At 44.8% G+C, this 23,131-nt stretch overlaps 1 protein-coding gene across 2 annotated transcripts in view; it reads right to left on the reverse strand.

The window, feature by feature from the left end:
• Window positions 1-22,512, reverse strand: part of sulf1 (sulfatase 1) — a 38,261-nt gene extending 15,749 nt beyond the window's left edge. For both annotated transcript variants that reach the window (XM_085763663.1, XM_085763661.1), the window contains exons 1-7: window positions 22,063-22,512; window positions 8,459-8,757; window positions 7,806-8,045; window positions 6,278-6,429; window positions 3,490-3,659; window positions 311-461; window positions 36-211 (exon numbers count right to left, since the gene is read on the reverse strand). In XM_085763663.1, coding sequence (XP_085619789.1) covers window positions 36-211; window positions 311-461; window positions 3,490-3,659; window positions 6,278-6,429; window positions 7,806-8,045; window positions 8,459-8,633 — 1,064 coding nt within the window. In that variant the 5' untranslated portion in view covers window positions 8,634-8,757; window positions 22,063-22,512. The remainder of the gene's footprint in view (window positions 1-35; window positions 212-310; window positions 462-3,489; window positions 3,660-6,277; window positions 6,430-7,805; window positions 8,046-8,458; window positions 8,758-22,062) is intronic.
• Between the last annotated feature and the right edge of the window lie 619 nt (window positions 22,513-23,131).

Consider the following 23,131-nt stretch of genomic DNA (forward strand, 5'->3'; position numbering starts at 1 on the left):
CGCTTTGAATGATTTTAGTTGTTATTTGTACTTACACTGCTCCAGCCTCCACGTTGGGTCCTCTTAGGAAGAACGGCACACGGATGTCAAAGTCATAAGGCATTGACTTCCCCTTGACCAAACCAAACTGACCGATGTGGTAGCCATGGTCTGCTGTGTAGATAATGTACGTGTTGTCCAGCTCTCCAGTTTCCTCCAGCATTTCAAAAACCTGGGTAAAGAAGTGACAATGAGACAATGAAATATTCCCTACATGCCATAAAGCAGCAGATAAGGAAATCCTAAATAAGTAATCGCTCAAAGAACTTACCTTCTGCACTGAGTCATCTACAGACATGAGAGTCTGGAGCCTTTTCCGGTGGAGAAAGTTGGTGAACTCCATGTGAATGGGCCTCATGGGGCCCGTGTACTGCATGATCCAGTGTTTGTCCATATTTGGGGCATAGTTGTAGCTGGGGGTGCTAAAGGAGCACAAAGGAGGGAGAGAAAGAAACAGACTTGTTAAAAAATCATGTTTGATAGAACATACATGCTATAATGTTTCTGTATGGACATCTGTTTACCTGCGAGTTAACAAAGCACGTAGCAGCTCCGAAGAGCTCATTTACGATGCCAAAAAACACCTGTCTGATACTTTTCACAAACTCCTGCTCAGTAACAGGTGCCACAGTTGTCCACTGAATCTGACACGCATCAATAGCCGCTCTATTTGTTGAAGGAAATGTCTTAATAGTCAGCAGCCAGCACCTTCGCTGTTTTTCCACACCTCTCTCCGACCATCTCTCCTCTCACACAGAGACGAGAGTCTCCGTGCTCCACTGCACACTTGGCACAGACAAGTCATTTGTGGGTTGGCACATGCTTAAGAAAATAATAGGCCCCAAAGTCAAGTTTGCAACAACTTCTGGACCCAAAACTCAATAAGTCATGGACATTTAAAATGTGGGAATAACAAGAGAGGATAAACAGCAAAAGGAGGAGGGAGAAGCTGTGTTGTTTGTGGAGTTACAGCTGAGAGAAGCTGCTCACCTGTCTGTGGTCAAGGTTGTAAAGGAGGGAGGTATACCATAGACTACTGTATGAAGGTGATTTCTGCAGCCAGCATATTTTTTGTGGGTGGTTCAAAGCAAAACAGTACATAATATAGTGTAAGTACTCATGTTAAAAGCTTGGGAATCTGAGTCAGCTTTGTGTTCGGTCATGGTGGGAAAGTTATGTAGCAATAAGAGATAATTTCCCTCCAGCTATATGTGATTCACCCTTACATCAGACTATAAAGGAACAGGTTCTAACCCTGAATCATCAACTGCTAGACAAATTATCAAGACTTTAATGAAGACCTGCTATGGGAGCTGCTTTGCTCTGATTGAGTGAGCTGCCTTTTGCCCTCGTTTCCTCAGGCTTGCTTTGTGAGAAGGGTGAACTCTTCACCCACCTAGCCAGGCGGTCTAATAAGCCCCACAAAGGGACCTGTCTCTGGGCAATGGGCCACCAAGGTATGGGGCCCTGGGCACAAGGGAACCAGGAATGCAGAGGTCAGTGGAATGAAGCCAGTCCATAGGAGAGGTCACACCTGCCACCTGTCACATATGGGTCATTGTTTTGTGGTATTAGCCCTGTATTACACAAGCTCTTGACTCCAGAATGCCTACTGACCTTACAAAACTTAACATAGACACATCCTACACAAGGATTAGTGACATTCCCCCCACGGCAACTTGTTGAGCTACAACTGGAATAACTTCCATTCACACATCCTCCTATAGAGAGACACGCCAGTGAGAAACCGCACCGCATCTATGGTGTTTAAAATAAGGCAGGAGGTTCGGTTGGCTTCCATCTCAGAGACACAGTAAAAACACCTACAGTGAGGAATGTTAATGGCATTAACATCAAACCCTCCCCTGCTATTGTTGCTGTCAAAAGTACAGACGCTCATTTGATTTATGAGGCGGCTCCTCCTTCACTGCCACGCAGTCTCTTCCCCAAGTCTGTGTCTTACACATTAGCTGCATGTGGCATCTGCTGCAAAGATAAAAGTGTCAGACTAAATAAAGCTGCAGTCGTATCTTTCCATTAGTGGAAGCAATTCAAACTCAATCTCAATATGGAATGATGTCAAAAAAACATGATTTTTATTTTTTATTTTTATTTACTTATGTAGTATTTGTATTACAGTATTATTCTATTGTGTATTTAAGTTCCTTTCTTTCGTTAGTGATTTTTTGTTGTTATGTCTTGATTGTGATTTGAAGACCTGTGTTCTGCATGGTTTGGGGCAGACGTTTGGAGTCCCAGTGGTTATATGTGCGTGTTATTATGTCTGGAAATAAGTAAAGATATTGTTGGAAAAAAACCCAAACATGATTTGTATAAAAAGAATCTGCTTCCCAACATCCACCTGTGGGAAATTGTCACCACAGCTGTGTGTTGTTAACAAACACCCAAACAAACACACAACCCGTGCCAACCACCTGCGCTCCCTGCAGTAACCATGGCACATTTTCCACACACGTTGCTGCACCTACGCACGATCACTGGGGCAACCCCAGCGCCGGGGCCCCTGCTCCACCCCATTCACCAAGGGAGGCTCGGGCTAAAAATAAATTAATAATGTCACAAAGGGTGTTCCGAAGCACACAATGCATTCTTCTCGTCTCAGGAGCCGCGGGGAAAAAACTACTGATTGATATGGACAGGGTCAGGAAGTCCGCCGCGAATTACGGGGAAGGAAGGGGGCTGGGGGGCAGAGTGAGCAAGAATGAGAAAGAGAAGACACCGCGAGACACAGAGGGAGAGATAAAGAGACAGACAGAAACAGAGATATACAGATAGTGACAGAGAGGTAGTGCAAACAGACACAGAGGAATGTTTAGTGGGACAGAAAGTGAGTGGAAGTAAGGGAACACACGGCGCACTGGGAAAGAAGCCTTGAAAACACCACCACCCCCCACCACGCAATGGTAGTAGTGCACCCTGGGAGCCAGTTGGAGCGCCTATACCAATAGACGGCAGGGCACGTTGCCATGGAACGACCCAGCGTATTGCAATGCTGCCTCAAATCAGCGTCGGGAGTTGTGGGAGGCCAATGTGGGCTTGGCATGAGCGCAGCGCACCATAAAAAAAGAAAAGAAGAGAAGTCATCCCTGATCTTCTCCATGGTATGTGCCCCAGCTATTCTTGGATGATAAATCATTTTGATTTCACACTCGCAGAGTCGTCTCAGCAGCCTGTCATCACTGGGGATTGAGGGGTTGGCGTACTGTAATAACGTTAGGTACACCATATCGTAAAAACTCAAATTGGATGTTAAAAAGCGAAATCCCATACAGCAGCAGATGAAAGCTCCCAGAATATCTTCCTATATCATTTGTAAATATGGACACTAAATCTTCTTTTTAATGTCCTATTTAGAAACCTTGGGGTGTGTGTGTGTGTGTGTGTGTGCGTTTGAGTGGGTGCAATAATACGAGCCTGAATGTAACTTACATGTGCTGAGAGGCATTTGGGAAGTGCTCAGCGTACTGAGGTGCTGAGTCCTCTGGGCCGTGAGGGGCAGCGTGACTGATGACCATCATCACGGGACGGTGAGGATATACTTTCTTGGACATGCGGAAAAAGTTGATGCTGTCGTTGGTGATCAGATCTGTGAAATAGTCCTGGAAAGAAGAAACAAAACAAAACAAGAGCATTAATGAAGAGCTGCAGGGGCAGAAATCACAGCGAAGTGAAGGCTGAAAGTGAAGGTGGGACTGGGGGGAAAAATGCAAAACAACACGAGCTTTGATAAAAACTCATTCGTAGTCCAATCACCATGACATGTTGCTTTCCCTCGTCCAGTCATTTTCAAATACATGGAGAGGGGCCAGTGGGGATATGAACTGGGGCCATTGAGTACACTACAGTACCAATCTGTCGAGTCAACAGCTGGCAGCCTGCCGGTGTGTGCGTAAATGCGAGTGTGTGCGTGCTGGAGCCTGTGTGTGTGTGTATACAGTACATGGGCTGTTGCCTCATCAATGAATCTCTGCACTATTGAATGTGACACCACTTGATGGTGAGAGGAGCCTGGCGCTCTCAAATGGTATGTTGTTATGACAGCTCCTACCCCTCCGCTCCTCTCCGGGCTATTCATTCTCTTTCTCATGTTTAGCCTCATTTTCATTTCGTCCCTTTTCTCTTACCGTTGTCTTCTTTGCTTTTCCTTCTCAAAAAGATAGAAAAGACACAAGGACCCCGAGAACCTGAGTGTCTTGTTTTTCGAATTTCAAAAAGGCAGGAGCAAGGAGCGGCCGAGTGAATGAAAGGAACTACGTATAAGTCAAAGTAAGGAGCTTAGACTCAGGAAATGTAAGATTGTCACATCAAACAATCCGTTGGTGCGACATTTTATCAAAACCTTTATTCCAGGCGTGGTGGAGTCTTGGTTTTGTTTTTGAAATGAACGGTGGATCACACCCTGAGCTAAAATCACAATAGCATTTGCCAAGTTTCCAACAGTAGATTAACCATTCTACCTGCAGTTTTGGTATGCCGCCGTTGTTGCCTAGCATGCTACATACAGAAGGGAGTGCCAGGTTGAGAATGAAAGGGTAAAGGGTGATTTCCCTGAAATGTCAGAAGTGGGTTTGGCTGATTCATCCTGTCTCTATTAATAGGCTTTATAGCCAGGCCAGCTTTAATGGCCTGGCAGCTGCACATGCCCATGGAGGCTGGTGATTGCGTGCGCGAGGAAAAGCATTGCCATACTTGTTTTCTTGGAGTTGCCAGCTCTCCAAAATGTGAGCCACTGCTGCTAAGGGCTCTGGCAGGTCAGAAGGAAGTGACAGTGTCATGGGGAATGCCTGGCCAGCAGCTATAAAATGGTCAGGGAGGTGAAGAGTATCACTTTTCCCGTAACCATTTGGAGATGATTAGTACTAAGTGGCAGTCACATAATTCAAGCTCATTCACACATGGTTTAATTTCCCAGTGACATTCATCCATTTAAATTGAGATTCTGAAATCTGAAGTTTTATTACAACCCATAGGGTTTTTGACTGTCAACTCTACGGGGGTTTGTGGCTTTGACTTTACAAGATTCATTTCAAGGTGCTTGATCTCTGATCACTAGAAACATATTACACCTGGCTTGCGATGCAGGCTGCTTTGTGTTCATGACAGTTGCCTTGTCACGGAATTTGAAGTGTGTGGATCATATTCTCAAACTAAACCTTGCACAAAAGGGTTTTTAACAAAGGCCTTAACCTCAGTGAACTCATCCTCCTGCAATGGAAAATCACACAGGGTCTAATTGTGATTAGATGAGGCACCAGATGCAGTGATTTCATCCAATGACTAGATGCGCCAGCAGTAGTCCGTGTGGAATACCATGACCCTCTCACCCTGTGTGAATCTAAAAAGAGGAATTGTGGTTGACCTGGCGGTAGCAGGTTGATGGGTTTTGGCAAAAAATAGCAAATAATGTGTCCATTTGGTTTGAAACCACAATCTGCTGACCAAGCCCATGTCATGTAAACACCTTGGCCTCAGCTTGTGGGTAACTTTACACCTCAGTCCAAGTTGGCTGAGGAATAGCAGTCCAAACATTTGTTTGCCCATCTCTCAGGCAGGCCATCTTGAAAACTTGTCATGCATCCAAACTATAAACCCTCCTCACAGATTCCTCATGTCCCCAGGTCGACGCTACCTGGGATGATACTGGCACGGAGCTGCAAAAACAAGCTGACAGCTCTTATAAAAACATCTGGGGAAGATTGATGACCGGTGCCAAGCAGAGCCACAAAAAGACAGTACAACCACAGTGTTCATCTCCAGGTTCTGACAGTGGTAAAAGTGAATTTTCCCCTCATTTTTTATTGTGGTGTTATGGCACTAAATTATTCTGCTACACAAAATGAAGAAGAAATAGCCAGACAGACAGGGAGACAAAAACAAGTGCAGGGTGGCATTTATCACAGGCAACATTGGCTTCTCATAAAGATGCTTCAATTTTACAGGGTCTAAATGCTGAGGCAAGGTGCGTCATAATAAAGGGATGCTGCAGAGAGAGGAGACGCCACGTCAAGTCAGGTCAACTCACTCCCTCTAATTCGCGAATGAGAATTCCTGCCAGCCTGGATCACAACACGGTGATAAGTGAAGTGTTTCACTGTCTGTGTTTATGAGTGAGTGGAACCTGCAATTTGTCAGGAGAAGTCTTTATATTGGGCCATAAAGGGGAAACAAATGAATGATTGAGTTAATGATCCCTTTAAGAAATTATGGGAACACATACCTTTGCATACTCGGCACCATGTTTTTCCTTGTAACCGTTCCGACAGACAGTGTAATTATAGAAGCGGGAATTTTTGATCAATCCGACCCATTCGCGCCACCCAGGTGGGATGTAGCTGCCATTGTACTCGTTGAGGTACTTGCCGAAGAAGCCTGCAAAAAAGGAGGAGAAAGGAGGATATCAACATCAGTACTTGTTTTTCTTTGTTTTCTTTTTCCTTTGAAGACCTCAATCCTGTGCGTCTTTGTGATTTTATCTGAATGCATGTATGTGACGCACAACTTTTTTTTTTTTGCTCGTCTCTTTTTCCCCTGGCTCCACTGCACTGCATTCTCGGATAGGCTGGGCAGGAAGCCAGCCTGTCCCAGAGAGGGCTAATTGCAGACTAACGCATCAGCTTGAAAACCGCAGGCCATGCTGCAGCCCACAGGACCCCACTGAGCTGCCCAGTCCAACGCCTGCCCATCACTCACAGAGATACTGTCTGAGGAGACACTACAGCGACCTGGCACGCACACTGTGTTTGCATTTCTCACAGCAGACAGGCAGGCAGGGTGGTGGAGTCTAGCTTACTAATGTGAATATAGAATGGCCAGGAGGAGATCTGAGCTGGTGCTGACTGACAGTTTCTTGGCCCTGAGTAAAATGGTACCCAATGCAGGTGAATTACCTGAAAAAAATAATTTTTCCATAAAAAAAAGACAAAGATACACCATTAGCACTATATCAAAATGTTTTGGTAGCACTTTATTTGACACCTATCTCTACAACACATTATAACCGTACTTATGAGTTATAATGCAGTTATAGCACTGTATAACTATAGCTATAAACACATTAATAATCATAATGCTTTTTAACAATAATCATAACACACTATAAAGCATTTTATCATGACTTATAGGGTCAGGTATTATAATACGTTATAATTGTTAGTAACTCACTGACAATGCCCACATCGATAATGCATTATAAATATAGTTATGTGTTATAATTGGCTCATACACGAGTATAACTATCATCATAAACACTCATGCTTATTGTTATAAAGCCTTATGATAACACATCATAGAGCATTTTATAATGGCTTATAAGGTCAAGTATAATAATAGAGTTATAATGCTCTATAATGCTCTTTATTGGCTTATACACGTGTATAAACCAATTATAACACATTATAACTATGCACTAATGCATTATCGATGTGGGCGTTGTCAGCGACTTACTAACAATTATAACGTATTATAATACCTGACCTTATAAGTCATGATAAAATGCTTTGTAGTGTGTTATGATTATTGTTATAAAGCATTATGATCATTTATGAGTGTTTATAACTATAGTTATACAGTGCTATAACTGCATTATAACTCATTAGTATGGTTTTAATGCGTTATAGAGATAGGCGTCAAATAAAGTGTTACCAAAGTGTTGAAACATACAACAAGCTTTTAACTCTGGTTATTGATTTTAAGTTTCTATGTGTGTGTGTGTGTGTGTGTGTGTCCATGTCTTCATCTTCACCAACCTGTCCTGTAGCCGGTGTTGTTGAGGTAGACAGCGAATGAGCGTGGCTCGTGCTGGGCTTGCCAGGAGGGGGAGGAGCAGTTCTCGTTGTTGGTGTAGGTGTTGTGGTTGTGGACGTACTTGCCCGTCAACATTGAGGACCGTGACGGGCAGCACATGGGTGTGCTGACGAAGGCGTTGGTGAAGGTCGTGCCACCATCCTCCATGAGTTTTCGGGTTTTATTCATCACCTGCAGAGAACCTGGTGGGCGAGGTACGAAGAGCGGTGCTGAGTGATGCAGGTACACCGCCTTATCTGCATTTATGTACTTGATTAAAACAAAATTCAGTCCATGCAAATGATCTAAGCTTTTCCTACTGGACTCTCTGAGGGGTAAAATAATTGTAATTCATCAGTTAATAGGCCAGATGGCCATTCAGCTCTGGCTTATGGCCTCTGTTTAATATTTCATGTGTGGAGAAAGACCACATACATCCTGATGTACATCCCCACAAAGACAAAGAAATTAATTAAGGCAGTGAAGAGAGAAAAATAGGAGCAAAATATCACAGAAATGTTTTGTAACCGAGACTTGTTTGAGGAAGAAAAACCCATGAAAGGTTAAAAAAAGGCCCATATTATTCCAGGAAGACCAGGACGTGCGCCAGGCTTACCCAACTCAACATCCTGGTCGTCAGTCATGATGAGGATGATGTTAGGCCGGATGTTTCTGCGGTCTCTCTGGATGCGACCCCTCAGGCCCTGAGCCCTGGTGGTGGTGAAGGCCCAGCTGCCCGGAGCCCAGTCCAGAGACAGCAAGGCCAACCAGGCCAGCCACTGAATCAGCATGGTGTCCGAGACGACAGGAGACGGGATGGGTAGATGGGAGGATTAGCGGAGGGATGAGGGGAGGGAGGAGAGGTCCAGCCAGGCCACTCACTCAAACCCGGGCAGCTCTCGCAGCCGTGGTCGACTGTGAGGAGACAGAAGGAGAAAACACATGTAGCCATTGCAACAAAAAAAGGAACATGAGGAAAAAGAAATAAAGTTGGCAATTTTTAAAGTAGAAAAAGAGAGAACTGAGTTTTGCTCTCTCACAGAGAAAAGCTAAGTTTCATTCTAGGAAAATTTAAGCATATTTACTTCAGATTAATTGTGTGCATCTGGTCACAAATCATGCTCAAACAGTTTATCCATAAACAGAGAAGCCAGAAAAGATTCTTTCACGCTTTAGCCCTCGAGTGTACCAAGGACAATTTACCCAACAGTTCCAACACATGTTGCATGCTGACTGAAATTGTACCAGTCCTCTCTGCTAAAAAACAAATTCCCTCAACATCACCTCTCCTGACCAGAACCACCGCAACCTACGAAAACATTCAAAAAACAAAAACAGCAGTGAAAGATCTAGAAAACACACGTCTCACCTCAGAGAATCCCATGAGTCTTAGTTTTTATTTGGTCTTTTCTCACAATATCCTTGTTCTTTTTCTTGTGTTTTTCACTCTCTCCTCCTGTGTCAGATAACACTCTCACGCACGGAAAAACTCTCCATCTCCACTGGAGAGCTGTTGTTCAGCTAAGTGTGCCGAGACCGCGCCATTGGCTGCCTGCGCTCAAACACCCACGGCCGCTCTCCTGTGCGAGCCAATCGCGATCCACCTTCCACCTGTCACTCAAAAGTCACCCCCCGGTGAGTCAAGCGTGACAGAGGGCCGGTGGGGAGGATGGGACCACACTAGGGGGGAGGGGGTTAGGGAGTTAGGGGGCACGGGAGGCGGAGAGAGGGTTCCGCTACATTAACCCCAGTGCCACTGTCGCCAATCACAGATTACCACTGAGTCATCACAGCACTTTGGAGCCTCTTGCTCACTTACAATGTCATGGCTGACTATTAAAAGTCTTTTTTGCATAAATGCCAGTGACCAATAGAAAATAAATATCACTTCAGCCTACACTCACCCACTTCAGAGAAACAGATGTTTGGTCAACATGCTGTTACCAAGAGACACCCCGCTTAAAACACATTCCCAATATAAATCCATAAATCCACATCACAAGACAGAGTTCACAGGTATATACATGACATAAATTAGCAGGTAATGTTCTGCAATAATAATATATGTGGTTTTATGGCTTGTGGCTATGAGATGAACCATGACGCTGTAATAATGAGCACTCCATCATTGCCTGTGAAAAAGGGCCTTATGGACAGCAGTCCCACTGAGTGGCACCATACTGCTTCCTATTCTGAGTTAATGGCCTGTAGGCAAATGGCAGGTCCGTAACACCTGAGCCTGGTCAAACCCCACTGAGCAGCCCCCGCCCCCACCCCACCCACACACACACACACACACACACACACACACACACATACCCTCATTTCCACAAAGAGCCAGTCCAAGCTGGCAAAGGCTACAAACTATAAACTCAAATAATTGATCACTTATGGTGTCTGACACATAATGGAAGACAGTCTGGACCAGTGTGGAAAAAATCTCAAGGCTGAAATGCAAATCATTTTTGTTATTACAGCAACTCTGTTGATCATGAATACAAATCTTCCAATTAAGAATTTGTGTCAAGATGCGAGGAGAGTCGTGTTGCACATTTCTGTATCTGCTCTTTTCTCCGGGGCAGATGCTGGCCTGTGATAAGCAGCAGAGCTTCAGACGGAGCTTTAAGAGCACTTTGGTCTGGTCCTGCATTTCAGACGAGCAGTGTCCGGGCCCAGCCAGCCCAGTCATCGTGACAGCCCTGTGCAAACATTGGCGCCGTTTGGACAAACACCCCTCCAGCGCAGGGTGGCAGAGTGCACAGAACCTCACAGTGAATTACACACACAACACAAACTACTGTGCAAACATATGGTAACACGCAAAAAGTCATAAGACACTGACATACACACACACACACACACACACACATTCGTCTCTCTCCCACAAAAACACATTCTCCTGCTGAGAGGTTCCACGTCCTCCTACATAAATGGGAACTCTTCCCAGAAACAATAGACAGAGCCCGTATCTAGAAGAAGAAAAAACTCAAGTCTCTATTTCTGTCAAGCTGTGGAAGACCTGAAATCAACTGTAAGCCAGTCAGCCAGATAGTGTAATGTTAGCGCCCAGTGCAAATTCAATTTTACATGCCAATGGTTCCCAGCAATAGCCTCTTCATGCGACTCGGAGAAGTGAGAAAATAGCCAATTCATTGTGGAATCTGATACAAATGTTGTGGCGCTGATGTGGTTAGCTATTGTGGTATCAATGGCGACACTGTCTGAAGTGACTGAGATGGCCGGGCTAATAAAGTGCCACACATAGCAGCCAATGAAGACGCAGACAGACCCGAACCTACGCAAGTGAGGCGACACAGCTGCTGGAGAGGAATAAGAGCGAGACGTCCCCTTGTCCTTTGAGTTACCTCTCGTCCTAACTTAATTTCACCTGATCCACTTCCCTCAATAGGTCATCTGAAGTTCATTTATTAAGGAGAGCGTTTCTAGTAGCGGCGGCCCTGCCAGAGGTATCCTCGTCTTTGACAGCCTCGCGTCTCAAAGTGACCGCTCATCAAAAGAAACGGCACACTTTATTTATATAGCATCCATAAGACCCTGGACTGTTAATATGACATATGGGACATGAAGCGGCTAAAGGAAATACCAAGCTAACTGACAAGACCGGTGTGTAGGATAAAGCAGCTGCTGTTTGCAGAGCAGAGATGAAGTGATGGCAGTTGGTTGGCTGTATTAAGGCCTGTAACACGTGTCGCAAGTTTCCCCGTTGACCTTTGAGCATGACTTTACATATAACCAAAATTGCAGTGATGAATATTTAGCATTTTGTGAATACTTTGAAGTAAAACACAGTTAAGCTGTGAAAACAATCTCATGTGAGTGTGCCTCTATCAGAATAAGCCTTTCTATAAATTCAACATTTAATGTAATGAGCTAAACATAATGTCGTCTATGGCCTGTACTGATCTGAAGCACCTGCATTGAGCATGGATGCAAATGATCTTAAAATACATATAAAAATGAATAACATAACCTTTCTTCAACAGAAGGAGAAACATTAAATATATTCTATTGATCTGTAAATTGAAAACTATCCGTTCCAGATTTAAAATTTCTAAAGTAGCTAAGTAGCTGAGATTGGACAGTCTATTACCAGGACTAACTGAATAAGATCAACTGAATTAGATCTGTGTGTTCAAACACGGTCACTTCTAAGCGCTCTGTTTTGTACACACACTTAACAAAGTGTTATCTGGAGTTCTTGCCCTCAGGCACACTCAAGGATGAGAGGCAGCGATGCAGATGCCCAGTCAGTACATTCAGCTCTAAACACGACTGGATCTGTTCACAACTAAACAACTAAAATACACTGTAAGTACACAAAACACTGCGCGTTGATATGTTGAGATCTGAAAGTTATTACATCTTTGGCTTCTGGAGATCTCTCCTGTTACTGCCACCGCTTCTCACTCGCCTCCAAGATCTGAGTTGAAATAAATGTTGCCAGTTTCAAGAACACCGTGAGAACCCTGTGTGAGAATAATGTCTCATGTCATTTTCATAAACACTTCATTTTGAACGAGTCATTTATTGACGTCATCTAGCGTGATATAAGTAAAACAGGTCTACTCTATACATCTGTGCAGCAGACAAGAGGTCTTTATTCCTGGACGGAGTCGGAGGACTAGGGAGCGCATTGTTTCTCCTTCCTCATTGTTTTGGGGGATTAGCACTAATGACCCTTTAAATGAGCCTTTACTGTACTCATCATGGTTAAGCCGGGTGGAGGAATATTGGGGATGGATCGGAGGAACGTGAAAATGCCCAGGGGTTCAAAGGACGAGAACAAAAAGACTACTATGGAGTTTTCAGTCACGCAGCTGCCAGATACATAAAAGATGTGCAATTTTCAGATTAATGGCCATCAACACCAGGGACTTTTAGCGCACCTCAACACCCCGCTAATCTTTTACTTTCATGATAGTAAAGGTTTTTTCCTACTTTACTTGCAGAAAACAGCTCTTTCACTTACTCTCCTTTGGCACAAGCAGCATTGCTCAGTGATTCGGTATGGCTACACAGACAGCTGTGCTTTGTGCAACGAGTAAAGCTGAACATAATAGATTTGCTGCTTGTGTAACCATCCAGGGCAGTACTATTCGGCTGGCTGGCAGTTGTGCCCTCCAGTTAGGGCCTCAAACCACACACCCTGCTGCACCCTGACCCTCCTCTGACCCGAGTGGTAATATGGCTTTGATGGTGGCTTGTTTAACCTAACCTCAGCAACCTGAGGCTACCCACACACAGGGGTTAAGAGGGGAAACTCTGGAGGAAGAAAACACTGAGCGGAGGGGGTTCGGTACGGAGGTATGAAGGTAACAAAAGTCTTGTAAAAGCCTGGTTGTGATCAGCCTGCACGTTCGCTTTAACAATGGGAAACAGGCTGCATCTTTCTTCATTTCTGTTCAGCGGTGGCAGGCTGCATGTTTATCAGCTGTCAGAGCAAAAACAGCAGACACACTAGAGAAGTCGTCTATAAAAAATAAAAATAAATAAAAAAACACACATCACTGAATCAATGCATGCCTTAAAGCAACAAATTTGTCCACTACCGTGCGTCTGCCCACCTCCTTTGGTTCTTGTTCAAGTTAACATGGTGTGTCTGGAGGTGAGGGGGTTCATTTTCCCAAAACAAGATGCAAGTCAAACCCAAACCAGATGCCATGCCCCACTAAAGTAAATCACTCATTCATAAAAGGACCCTGCTATTAAGGACAATGGCCATTTCAAAGTACCTTAAATCCCCTCTTATTCCTGCCCATTCTCCCTTCCCTCTCTCTCACTCCCTCTCCATTTGCCCAGTCCATCTCTCCGGCGGCCAAGTCACAGAGGAATAATTGCTAAGAGTGGGGGGAATTAAAGTCTGATGGCATACTTTGGATTCTGTATAGGCTGTTCTGTGACCATAGACTGCATAACTGGCAATAACGGTGAAAAGCTTCTCAGTAAAAGTGTGCAGTCATATGTCAAACGTCCACCGCGAGGGCACTGCGGAAAGCAGGGAATGAAAGTTATGACAGAGTGCGTGTTAAGTTGCAAACTGACCTGGGAAACAATTCAGAAGAGATAAAGACGGCACACAGCGTGAATCTTTCGCTTCAGATCGGTGACAATTTTCAGTATATGCTGACTGCGCTGCATTTCAGAAGGGAAAAAATGATTATGGCGAGGTCTTAGATTAATACTGAGGTTTGTCCAAATATTTCTATAATCCGAGGGAATTCGGCTGGTCTGCTGCCATGAGGACTGACGAGGGCCTTTTACACTGTGGAGGGCCTGTGTCAGGGCCCGCTGTCCCCGGCAGGCCAAGGGCAGCACATTGTACCCGCCGAGACCCACCCGTCAGCCACGCTGGGCTGACTGAAGGAGAGCTCTGTCCCAGTGCACTCACTTGGCTGTGGCTACGCACTGGGAACGGGCTCAAACCTTGGTGTTTTCAGACTCTTAACTCCACTGATTTGTTTGACCGAAATGCCCAAATTGGTGTAGGTTCTATGACAAAATTCCAGTGAGAAAACCAAGTGCAACGTCGTGAGGAGAGATCACTGGCTCTTTGTTCCGACATGTTTACGACTGCGCCGCTTTCTACCTGGACGGGCGCACGCAGGATCTTTTTCGTTTCGTCCACGTCGCGACTATAAAACGTCAGATGTTACAGCTAGAAATTATTCCCATCCATCGGTATGCGGTGTGTTTAGGGAACAACGCAGGCCACTTTAATGAGGAAGAATGGCCTCAATTCAGTGAAATGTGAACCTGGAGTGGGTGCATTCACGGCTATTAGTCAAACCCCTCATGTTTCTCTCGGACCTGGTAAGAGTCCCTTTGTAGTGCCAAGGCTGCCGGGCCATCCCATCAATATTATGGATGCATCTTAATGTATAATTAAATGAATCCTGGTCCAATAAACTTCAAAGTGGGAATGGTTGCGGGCCACCAGGTGGTCTGCTGGAAATCATGAGGGGGTTCCGAGCACCCCAAGAAGGAAGTGATTAAAACGCTCAAGGTCATTTGAGAAACGGGCCTGTATTTATTTGTATATGGGTGTGTGCATGTGCGTTCCTGTCCTGAAGGTGCTGTGTATTTAAATGTTCATATCCTGAACTGTGAGCGCCCTTTGTTGAGCTCTGTATTTTTTGAGAAAAAAAAATCTAATGTGACAGATGGGATTGTCAGTCAACATGACTGGTGTGATATATGTGTACTCGTTCGATGTATATATTTATGGCCCTGATATACATCGAATTACCTCGGCGTAATGTTTTTCTACTTTTTTCCCCCGCTGATCCAAGAGACTTGCCTTTCAAGTAAGGTTCGATTTTACAAGTGGAAAAGCAGATTCAAGAGGGTGAGGAAAAGGGTGAGAGAGTGCGGGAGGGGGGGTTTAAACAAGGGGGAAAACTCCTCTGATTTAGAGTGCGATATGAAAACATGGAATCACAATCAGAGGATCTGCAGCCAAAGTTATATGATAGGAGCCTATAGCGACTGCACTTTCTTGTTAAATCTATTCTGAGGCATGAATGGAAACCATTAGCGACAGGCGACCTTCGATGAATAAAATGCAGCACATTCATATTCCTGCAGCCACTTTGTTGTCAAAACCCACACTCTCATCAGAAACACTCTATCAGGCTGCGAGAGCTGCACAGAAAGTCGGAGCGAGAGGGAGCAGAATGTATTGCTCACTCACGGGTGGCTTTCGTGTCTCTTTGACGCGTCAAATATACCCCAGATAAATTATTCCTTTTACCACAAAAGAGAGCTATGGCAAATTGCTTCAATGGGTTTCCACTGAGGTAATTGTCAAGAATAAAGAGATTGACTTCTTTTCCATGAAATCATCAGCATGGTGGCACAGAAGAAAGAAAGAAAGAAAGTTAGAAAGAATGACAGAACGAAAGAATGACAGAACTAAGAAGGAAAGAAAGATCAACAAACTGAAAGAAAGAAAGAAAGAAAGAAAGAAAGAAAGAAAGAAAGAAAGAAAGAAAGAAAGAAAGAAAGAAAGAAAGAAAGACTAGACTTTTTTCGGCAGGTTACCAAGTTCAAAAGCCCTGTACAGTTCACTGACTACTGACTTCAGAAGTGTGACTTGAATTCTCTCTTGTATAATGTGGACATTGACAAAGGGGAAAAAAAGACGTGTGTTGTTGAGTAGTAACAAGTAATTAGGAAGGAATGGACTTCTCTCTCCACACACACGGGTTACAAATTAACAAAAAAAAAAGAGAGAGAGGTGTTAACTTGATTTACTAAGGAGGTAGACAAAGGTTTTACATACAAAACTGAGCTCTACTTTGTTCCATCTTTGCATTTGCACAGGTCTGTGCCTAGAATAAAAATGCAGTTTCTCATTATACAGTCTGTACTGTCTTGGATGGAATAAAAAGGCTTAAAATTTATTGTGAAATAGTTCTACGCCAATTAACATAATAGACCTAGTAATAAATTTATTGTTGCCAATGGATGTTTAGGTTGAGCCAATAAGCTGGCTAAATATGTGATAATGATATTACTGCCGAGGTCGGACCAAGATGCTGTTTAATCCTTTTAGCCACTAGTGAAATGGCCTGAAAAATGCTTAATCTTATGGAAGCAGTTTCATCTGCTGATCTATGAAGGCACCTACTGCTCATAGAAATGAATGAAAATGTCAACGAACATTCAACATTCAGTAGAAATTACCCTAATTACTTTATGTAACGACTCTGTTCCAAGAGGCAAATCATTAAAAAGAAAAAAAACAATAATAGTGGCGACGTTTGCAGCTCAGTCAGCAAACCCCAGTTAAGTGTAGCGCTGCTGCTGCTGCTGCTGCTGCTGCTGCTGCTGCTGCTGCTGGCGCATGAAACTAAACACCCCGAAAATGTGGAGCATGTGCAGGCGTATTCTCTGGGAACCGTAGACAAACATAGACCATGAGAACTTGCCTGCGTGACCCTGGACGCCATAAACAAACTTCTCGGTGGCTGTGACACACCAACATGATACCAGTCATAAAAACTGTATTTGTCCCGATTGCACCTGTGCCTGTTCAGCAGCAGCACTCCCCTCTGTCCGATGCCTGTGGGCACATAATGCCTGTATGTGTTTGGATATCATATGCTGTATGTGTATATGCACGACTGAGTCAAACAGTCAGAGTTGAGTGCAGACAAATGCATAACCTGTAATTTGTACACAGGGTGGGGGGGCTTCTCCTTTCCACTGCCTCTGGCTCAGCGTGTGGCTTTCCAAAGCATGCAGTAACGTCATTTGTAATTTCATTAACTTTATCCTGCTTGGTAAGAGCTTCATACCTAAATGCATTGCAAAAATACCTAAAATACCATATCTAACAGTACTGAGAGACAGTTTAGCTTACAAAGCATAAAACAGGGAGCTTACCCCGCCAAGTGCTTCCATTCCTTTACACTCAAGTCAGAGTTGATGGAATGCAGTCAATACATCATCCAACATGTTCAGTGGAGTTTGGATGGGTGTCTCTTGAACTTGCCGTGGGCAATTCAAGAAAATAAATAAAGCCAAGATAATGCATGTCATGCAATGTGGGACCTTGTCAGCATAAACAAAGTTACTCAAGCTTTAATACCACGACTGCTCAAAGATCCAGCATCCAAATGGCAAAGTCGGGGGGGCTGTTCGAGTAAGGGCAAACAAGACCAGAGGCTACCAGCAGCACATGGCCAAGTCCACACATATAACCGCTTGTGCATGCACACATACACACACACACACACACACACATAGATGCACACGGGCAGAGGAGGGGAGCGCTGGCAGAGGCTGAATGTGTTTGCCCGCTCCAGGGGAGAAGGGAAGAAAGGGGGCAGAAGAGCTGAAACAAACGCATGCTGGCTTCTATTAGTCGAGCTGTGGAGCGGGATGGAGGGGTGAGGAAACGTATTCATTCCCACTGCCCCCTCGCACCACCCCCCCCCCCCATCCATCCATTCCCAACCCCTCCAACCCTCCCACCCCATTATCTCCATTCTGGAAAGGCGGCGGATGAAAGGGACAACCCCCCAGCGGCAGCACTTCTCCCTCCAAACTTTCGCCGACGCATTCTGACGGCTGCTTAATTGTACGTGATACAGGCAGGGCCCTTTCTCTTTCAAATCTAAAACAGATTGCTTCTCCCTGGGGAGGGGATTATTGGACAAGAGAGATGACAAAGCAGGGACAGTGCAGCTCTCTGGGGGGTGGGAGGATGGAGGGGGGTAAAGCTCAAGGAGAATGTGTATGTGTGTGTGTGTGTGTGTGTGTATGAATGTACACGTTTCTCTATGTTTTCCCCTTTGTGCGCGCCTGTGCCACAAGAAGATTATGTTTGTGTCCATGTGTTGCAAATGTGCACACGTGTGGGTGACAACCGAGAACATGTGCACGAGATCAAGCCTCTGATCGCGACAAGATCACTGGCTCCTTTCCCACCACTTCAAACTCTTACTTTCCTCTCCTCTTTGTTCACACCTCCCCTTCTCTCTTATCTTGGCCTCCTCTTCTTTATCCCTCCTCCACTTCCCCCTCGCTGTTGTCTCTCTTGACCCAGCTTTCTCTTTCTCCCTCTTAAGTCCATGCTGCATCTATGTGCGGTGACATTTGAACAAAAGCAGCTCCGGACATCCCAGAGAAAAGCATGAACATCCTTCTTTTCTTTCTCTCACCCATGCAGGCTTTTATTCATCAAAGTGCAGTTTTGGGCCACAAACAGCAAATCCAACAGCTTCTCTCACTCCATTCATCCTCCTGTCCAAGTTTACAAGTATCTGGCCTGAGATCAGTCCTGGCTGTTGCTAGATCTTTTCCTCCCAAAACATATATTTTCGTATTTTTCCAACTGATCATCAGGCAGAAGCTGAAAACACGGGGGATGAGTAGAGTCAGACACATTCCTGCCAGTGATGAGCTGGATGTGATGTTTGCATGCCCTGACCTTTTACTGCTCAAATGAGAGGCTGAACAAACACATGGGGGTGCTATTGTGAGCTCCCAAATAACCCCGAAATAGAACTATGATGTGTGTGTGTCTGTGCTCATCCAGATGTGCTTGGCAGTTTTTTCCCCCTGGATATACGTATATACGTCCTCGCAAGTCAAGGGCTGCGTGCGTGCGTGTGTGTATTGAGACTCCATGGCAATGTTTGATTAGTACAGACAACAAAAGGAACTGGAAGAAAGTGGCTGAGTCATCTAAAGATAGCCTTTCTACATCGCTCCCACATAAATAAAAGCATGCCAAATGCTCCCTGTTCAAATACTGGCCATTTGCAGCGATAGGACTGTGCAATCTACTCCAGCGTTACTATGCAATCAGGCCAGCATGAGGAACACTATCATTAAGCTGAAGAGATAAACAAGTGCCGGAGGAGAGGATGGTTGAGGAAATCTTTTCTTAACATGCTCGCACACAGGGGAACACACACAAACTATAGTTATATGGTAATGTACTTTCCAGAAAAGATAAGCTGCATAGAATGAGCTCCATTGTATCTATCAGAATTATCAGCCGGTTTTTAAAGTTGGGGTTGCAACTCCTCTTTTGTTGAAGCGTCTTCCTATTTCTTTGGAAGTCTAAAGAGTCTGCTGTGACGGTTTTTTTAAAAGTTTTTACTGCAGCAGAGACGGCCCTGTAATGATAGAATTCATAAACGTGGCTTCTTGTCATTGTAGGGTCAAGCCGAGAAGGTAAAATGCAGCGTGATAACAGTCTGACTCAGCTGAGACAATTATGGTGCTGATTCAGGGAGGAGATGGCGGCGTCGTGTCAAAGCTCTCCCCCTGGCTGGTTTTTGATTTGGAGTTGATGAGAAAGACGAAACGGAAAAAGGTAAAATACCAGCTGAGGTGCTTTTCCTTCAAACTCCACCGCTCCTTCATCCAGGAGTCTTAACGGAGCTCAGGAGCTGTGACAGGTATGGCTCCTATTAGAACCACTGCATACGCATGTTTGGTGCTTTTTTCATTTCCTTTGACAACTGCTACGTCATTCGTGAGTGCCTCGGAACTTGTTCGTGACTCAGCACATATAAAGTCGTGCAAGATGTCTGGGAAGTGTCTGATTCACTGTAGCAAAAGAGAGAGAGAGTGTACACAGACAGACACGCACGCAAGCACAAACACACTTAAGCCCATATTTGTACAAATAATAAAAACCACAGATGCCACCTCCACTCCGTCAGTCATTGCACTTATCAGTAGAATTAATCACTTAACGTGCATGCATGGATTGCACACACACACACACACACGCACATGGTAGACACACAGTAGATTCGAATGATGGCAGCGGCGCTACTGGAACAACGTTTGTCTTGGCAAGCGTCTACCCCCCAGAACCTAATTATTTGCAGCAGCTGCTCATGCTCTTGTTTGTAGCACAGTGAAGTTAAACTGTTTAAAGGATCTCCCGTCTCCTCTGAACTGGCAGTCAGCGCCGCGTTTTTAAACTCGCACCAAAAAGCTGCCCTTGGCTGTGCTCTGGGGAGGGAAATCAGAAATCCAATCTAAACGCTGCTGCTGGGTCGAGAATGAAATGACGGGTGGATTTATGGATCAGTCTCCTCAATGCTCAGAGTTGGACGTTTTTACATCTTTTCCAGTCAGTGAGACATATCACTGCTTCAGAGTGTTGAGATGTAAGGAAATCTGATATATCTTATGTGTATTAGGATTAGTGAAAGCAATCAGCTTTGATCTGGGCTGTAGTGTAATTTCATCATTTTGGAAAGATAAGTCACACTGATTCAGAATACTGGAGAACAGAGAGAAGTCTTTTTTTTTTTTTACAGGCATAGTCACACTCAGCTCCTTCAAAGTCTACCTGCAGCAAAATGTAAATCTAAGTATGAAATATGTTCAGCTGCAGCATTTAGAATTAGAGAAAAGCAAGAAATCCCTGAGCAAAAAAAACTTTTGCACAATGATTCAAACTGTGCCAGAATGTCTTCCAAGATAAAAAAGACTGATCGACTTACCTTCTGACTGTTTCTCTGATCGATCTGCTTATGCAGCTAAAATTTGCCCGCACATTTCCACCGAGCCTTAAAGCAACAGTCGTCGCATCACAAATGCCTCGAGTAACAAGCAGGAAGTGTAGCTACGACTGGTTTACCAAGGTAAACACAAAGTCACACAACAGGAGCTTTCACCCATACAACCTCCTCTCCTCTCAGCCCGGCTGCTGTCCACACAGCCTTTCACAGCTGCACAATCTCCATTTGCAAACACCTCGTACACACACACACGTACAGACACACACACACATATACACACAGTGCCTGGAGCAAGGTATAAATACTATACATCATATTCCCACTCCACTGGCAAGTTTCCCTTCTCACTTGACTTGAGTTAAATAGCTGAAGTGAGGTGTACATTCCCTGAGCCTCTGCCTCTCTGCTTAGCTCTGACAGTTTGTCCGGAAAGCGGTCTTCAGCAGCTCATCCATTTAGCGTATACTGACACCATCTGCCAGAAGTGCACTCTGAATAAGATTTATGAAAAAACTTATCTGGGCTGAAGTGAGGTAATGTTAAATGGCACACTGAGTTTTAGAAATGTAGAAAAAGAATATGTTTTTTTCTCCACCCTGTTGTCAGACCTGACAAAGTTGATGAAAACTTTTTATCTTTATTAAGGTTTTTGGATGAAAATGAGAAAATGACACATTCCTGATAAACTAATTAAGAACACAAAAGTTTTCTTTTTTTTTAAAAACACTTCTAACTTACAGGATTCCCCTGATGCACACTTCCATTACACAGCCTACCTTTTCGATGACAGAAAACAGTTTGACTTTTAAACATCCTGAATTCAGACACGTACAGATTAACAGATGAGCGCTTATGGATCAGGAAAAAACGGCATTAATGGAATGTGCTGCCTTCTAATCCCTTGAGACGGAAGAATTTGCGATGGAGGGAATTCCTGTCATTCAGGGGGAAAACTATGAAGTCCTGCACACACACTCACACACACATACACACACATACATAGAGCTGCTGTACAGGCAAACACAGATTCACTGCAGAAAGAGCACAGCTGACCACCACTATAAATCCCTACGTAAAGACTCCAACTCCTGGCTGTGAACTGCATCAGACATTTACTGCTGACTTCATAAACTAACAGGCACTGACACTGGAAAAAAGGTGTAAAAACAGAGAAGGAAAAAGGAGTGAGAGAGTTGTGAAGTACCTGGAAGGCAGGAGAGCAGAGTGCTGGCCGAGTGAGAGGCAAGGCTAGGATTCCTCTCTCTCTTGAGTTTTCTCCTCGCGGTTCTTCACCGGGTCTCCCTCCGCTCATAGAGGGGTTTGTGTCTTGGTGCTGGGATTTTGGGGTTGAAGAGTAGGGGGACCACACGGCTCCTGGAAGACAACCTCTCTCTTCTAATCCTCTCTCCAATGTGATGACACTCTCTAACCTCGACCATCTGTTGAAACACGTCCCAGAGCAGTCAGCACCGCACTGTGTCAAGAACCCCACTCCCCTGCCCAATCACAGACCGGCTGCTGGGTGGCTCCTTGCTGCCAGGAGGCAGGGACAAGGACACAGCTCAGCGCAGAGGGAGACACACACACACCCAGTCACGCACGCACACACACGCACACATACACACATACAAACACACTACGAGATGGAAGCAAGAAAACCCCCAGTCATCGTAACCTGAGAGGCAGAGTAGGAGGAAGGGACAGGGAGAGTGAGAGGAGTGGAAAGAGGAGGAATGGGAGGGGAGACGGAGCGCAAGAGGAGGGAGAGAGAGGGAGAGGGAGAGAGAGAGAGAAAGAGAGAGAGTGAGAGAGATTGTTTGACTGGCAATAGGACGGACAGATAAAGATGGAGCTGCACCAGTCTCATGCTTAATATTACCTTGCAGGTATTGTTACTTAACATCTCCCATACAAATCCTAGATTGAAAACCCATGCGCACACATACACACAGCATCTACTTCACCCTCTACCCCCCGACCCCTTTTCCTCCCACTCCTCTCCCTGCAGCCACTGAGTATGTGGTCTGAAGAATCAAACTTAAGAAGCAATAAAATTCAGTATTGGCTTCGTGGTGGGAATGCTGTTGGCACTCGACTGTTACATCTGCAGGCACAGAAGCACAGGCAGCAGCCCTCACACCTTAGTGTGATAAATCCTTACAGTCCCACGGCTGCATTCCTGCCCTTCACCACCTATTGCCTTAAGTTAAAAGGGAGGGCAGAGGGGAACACACTAAAATTACAAAGCTAAGGAAAGAGCACGCTATAGGGAG

This window comes from Trachurus japonicus, chromosome 20 (assembly GCF_045865225.1).
Source record: "Trachurus japonicus isolate A0001 chromosome 20, Traja_1.0".
NCBI lineage: Eukaryota > Metazoa > Chordata > Actinopteri > Carangiformes > Carangidae > Trachurus > Trachurus japonicus.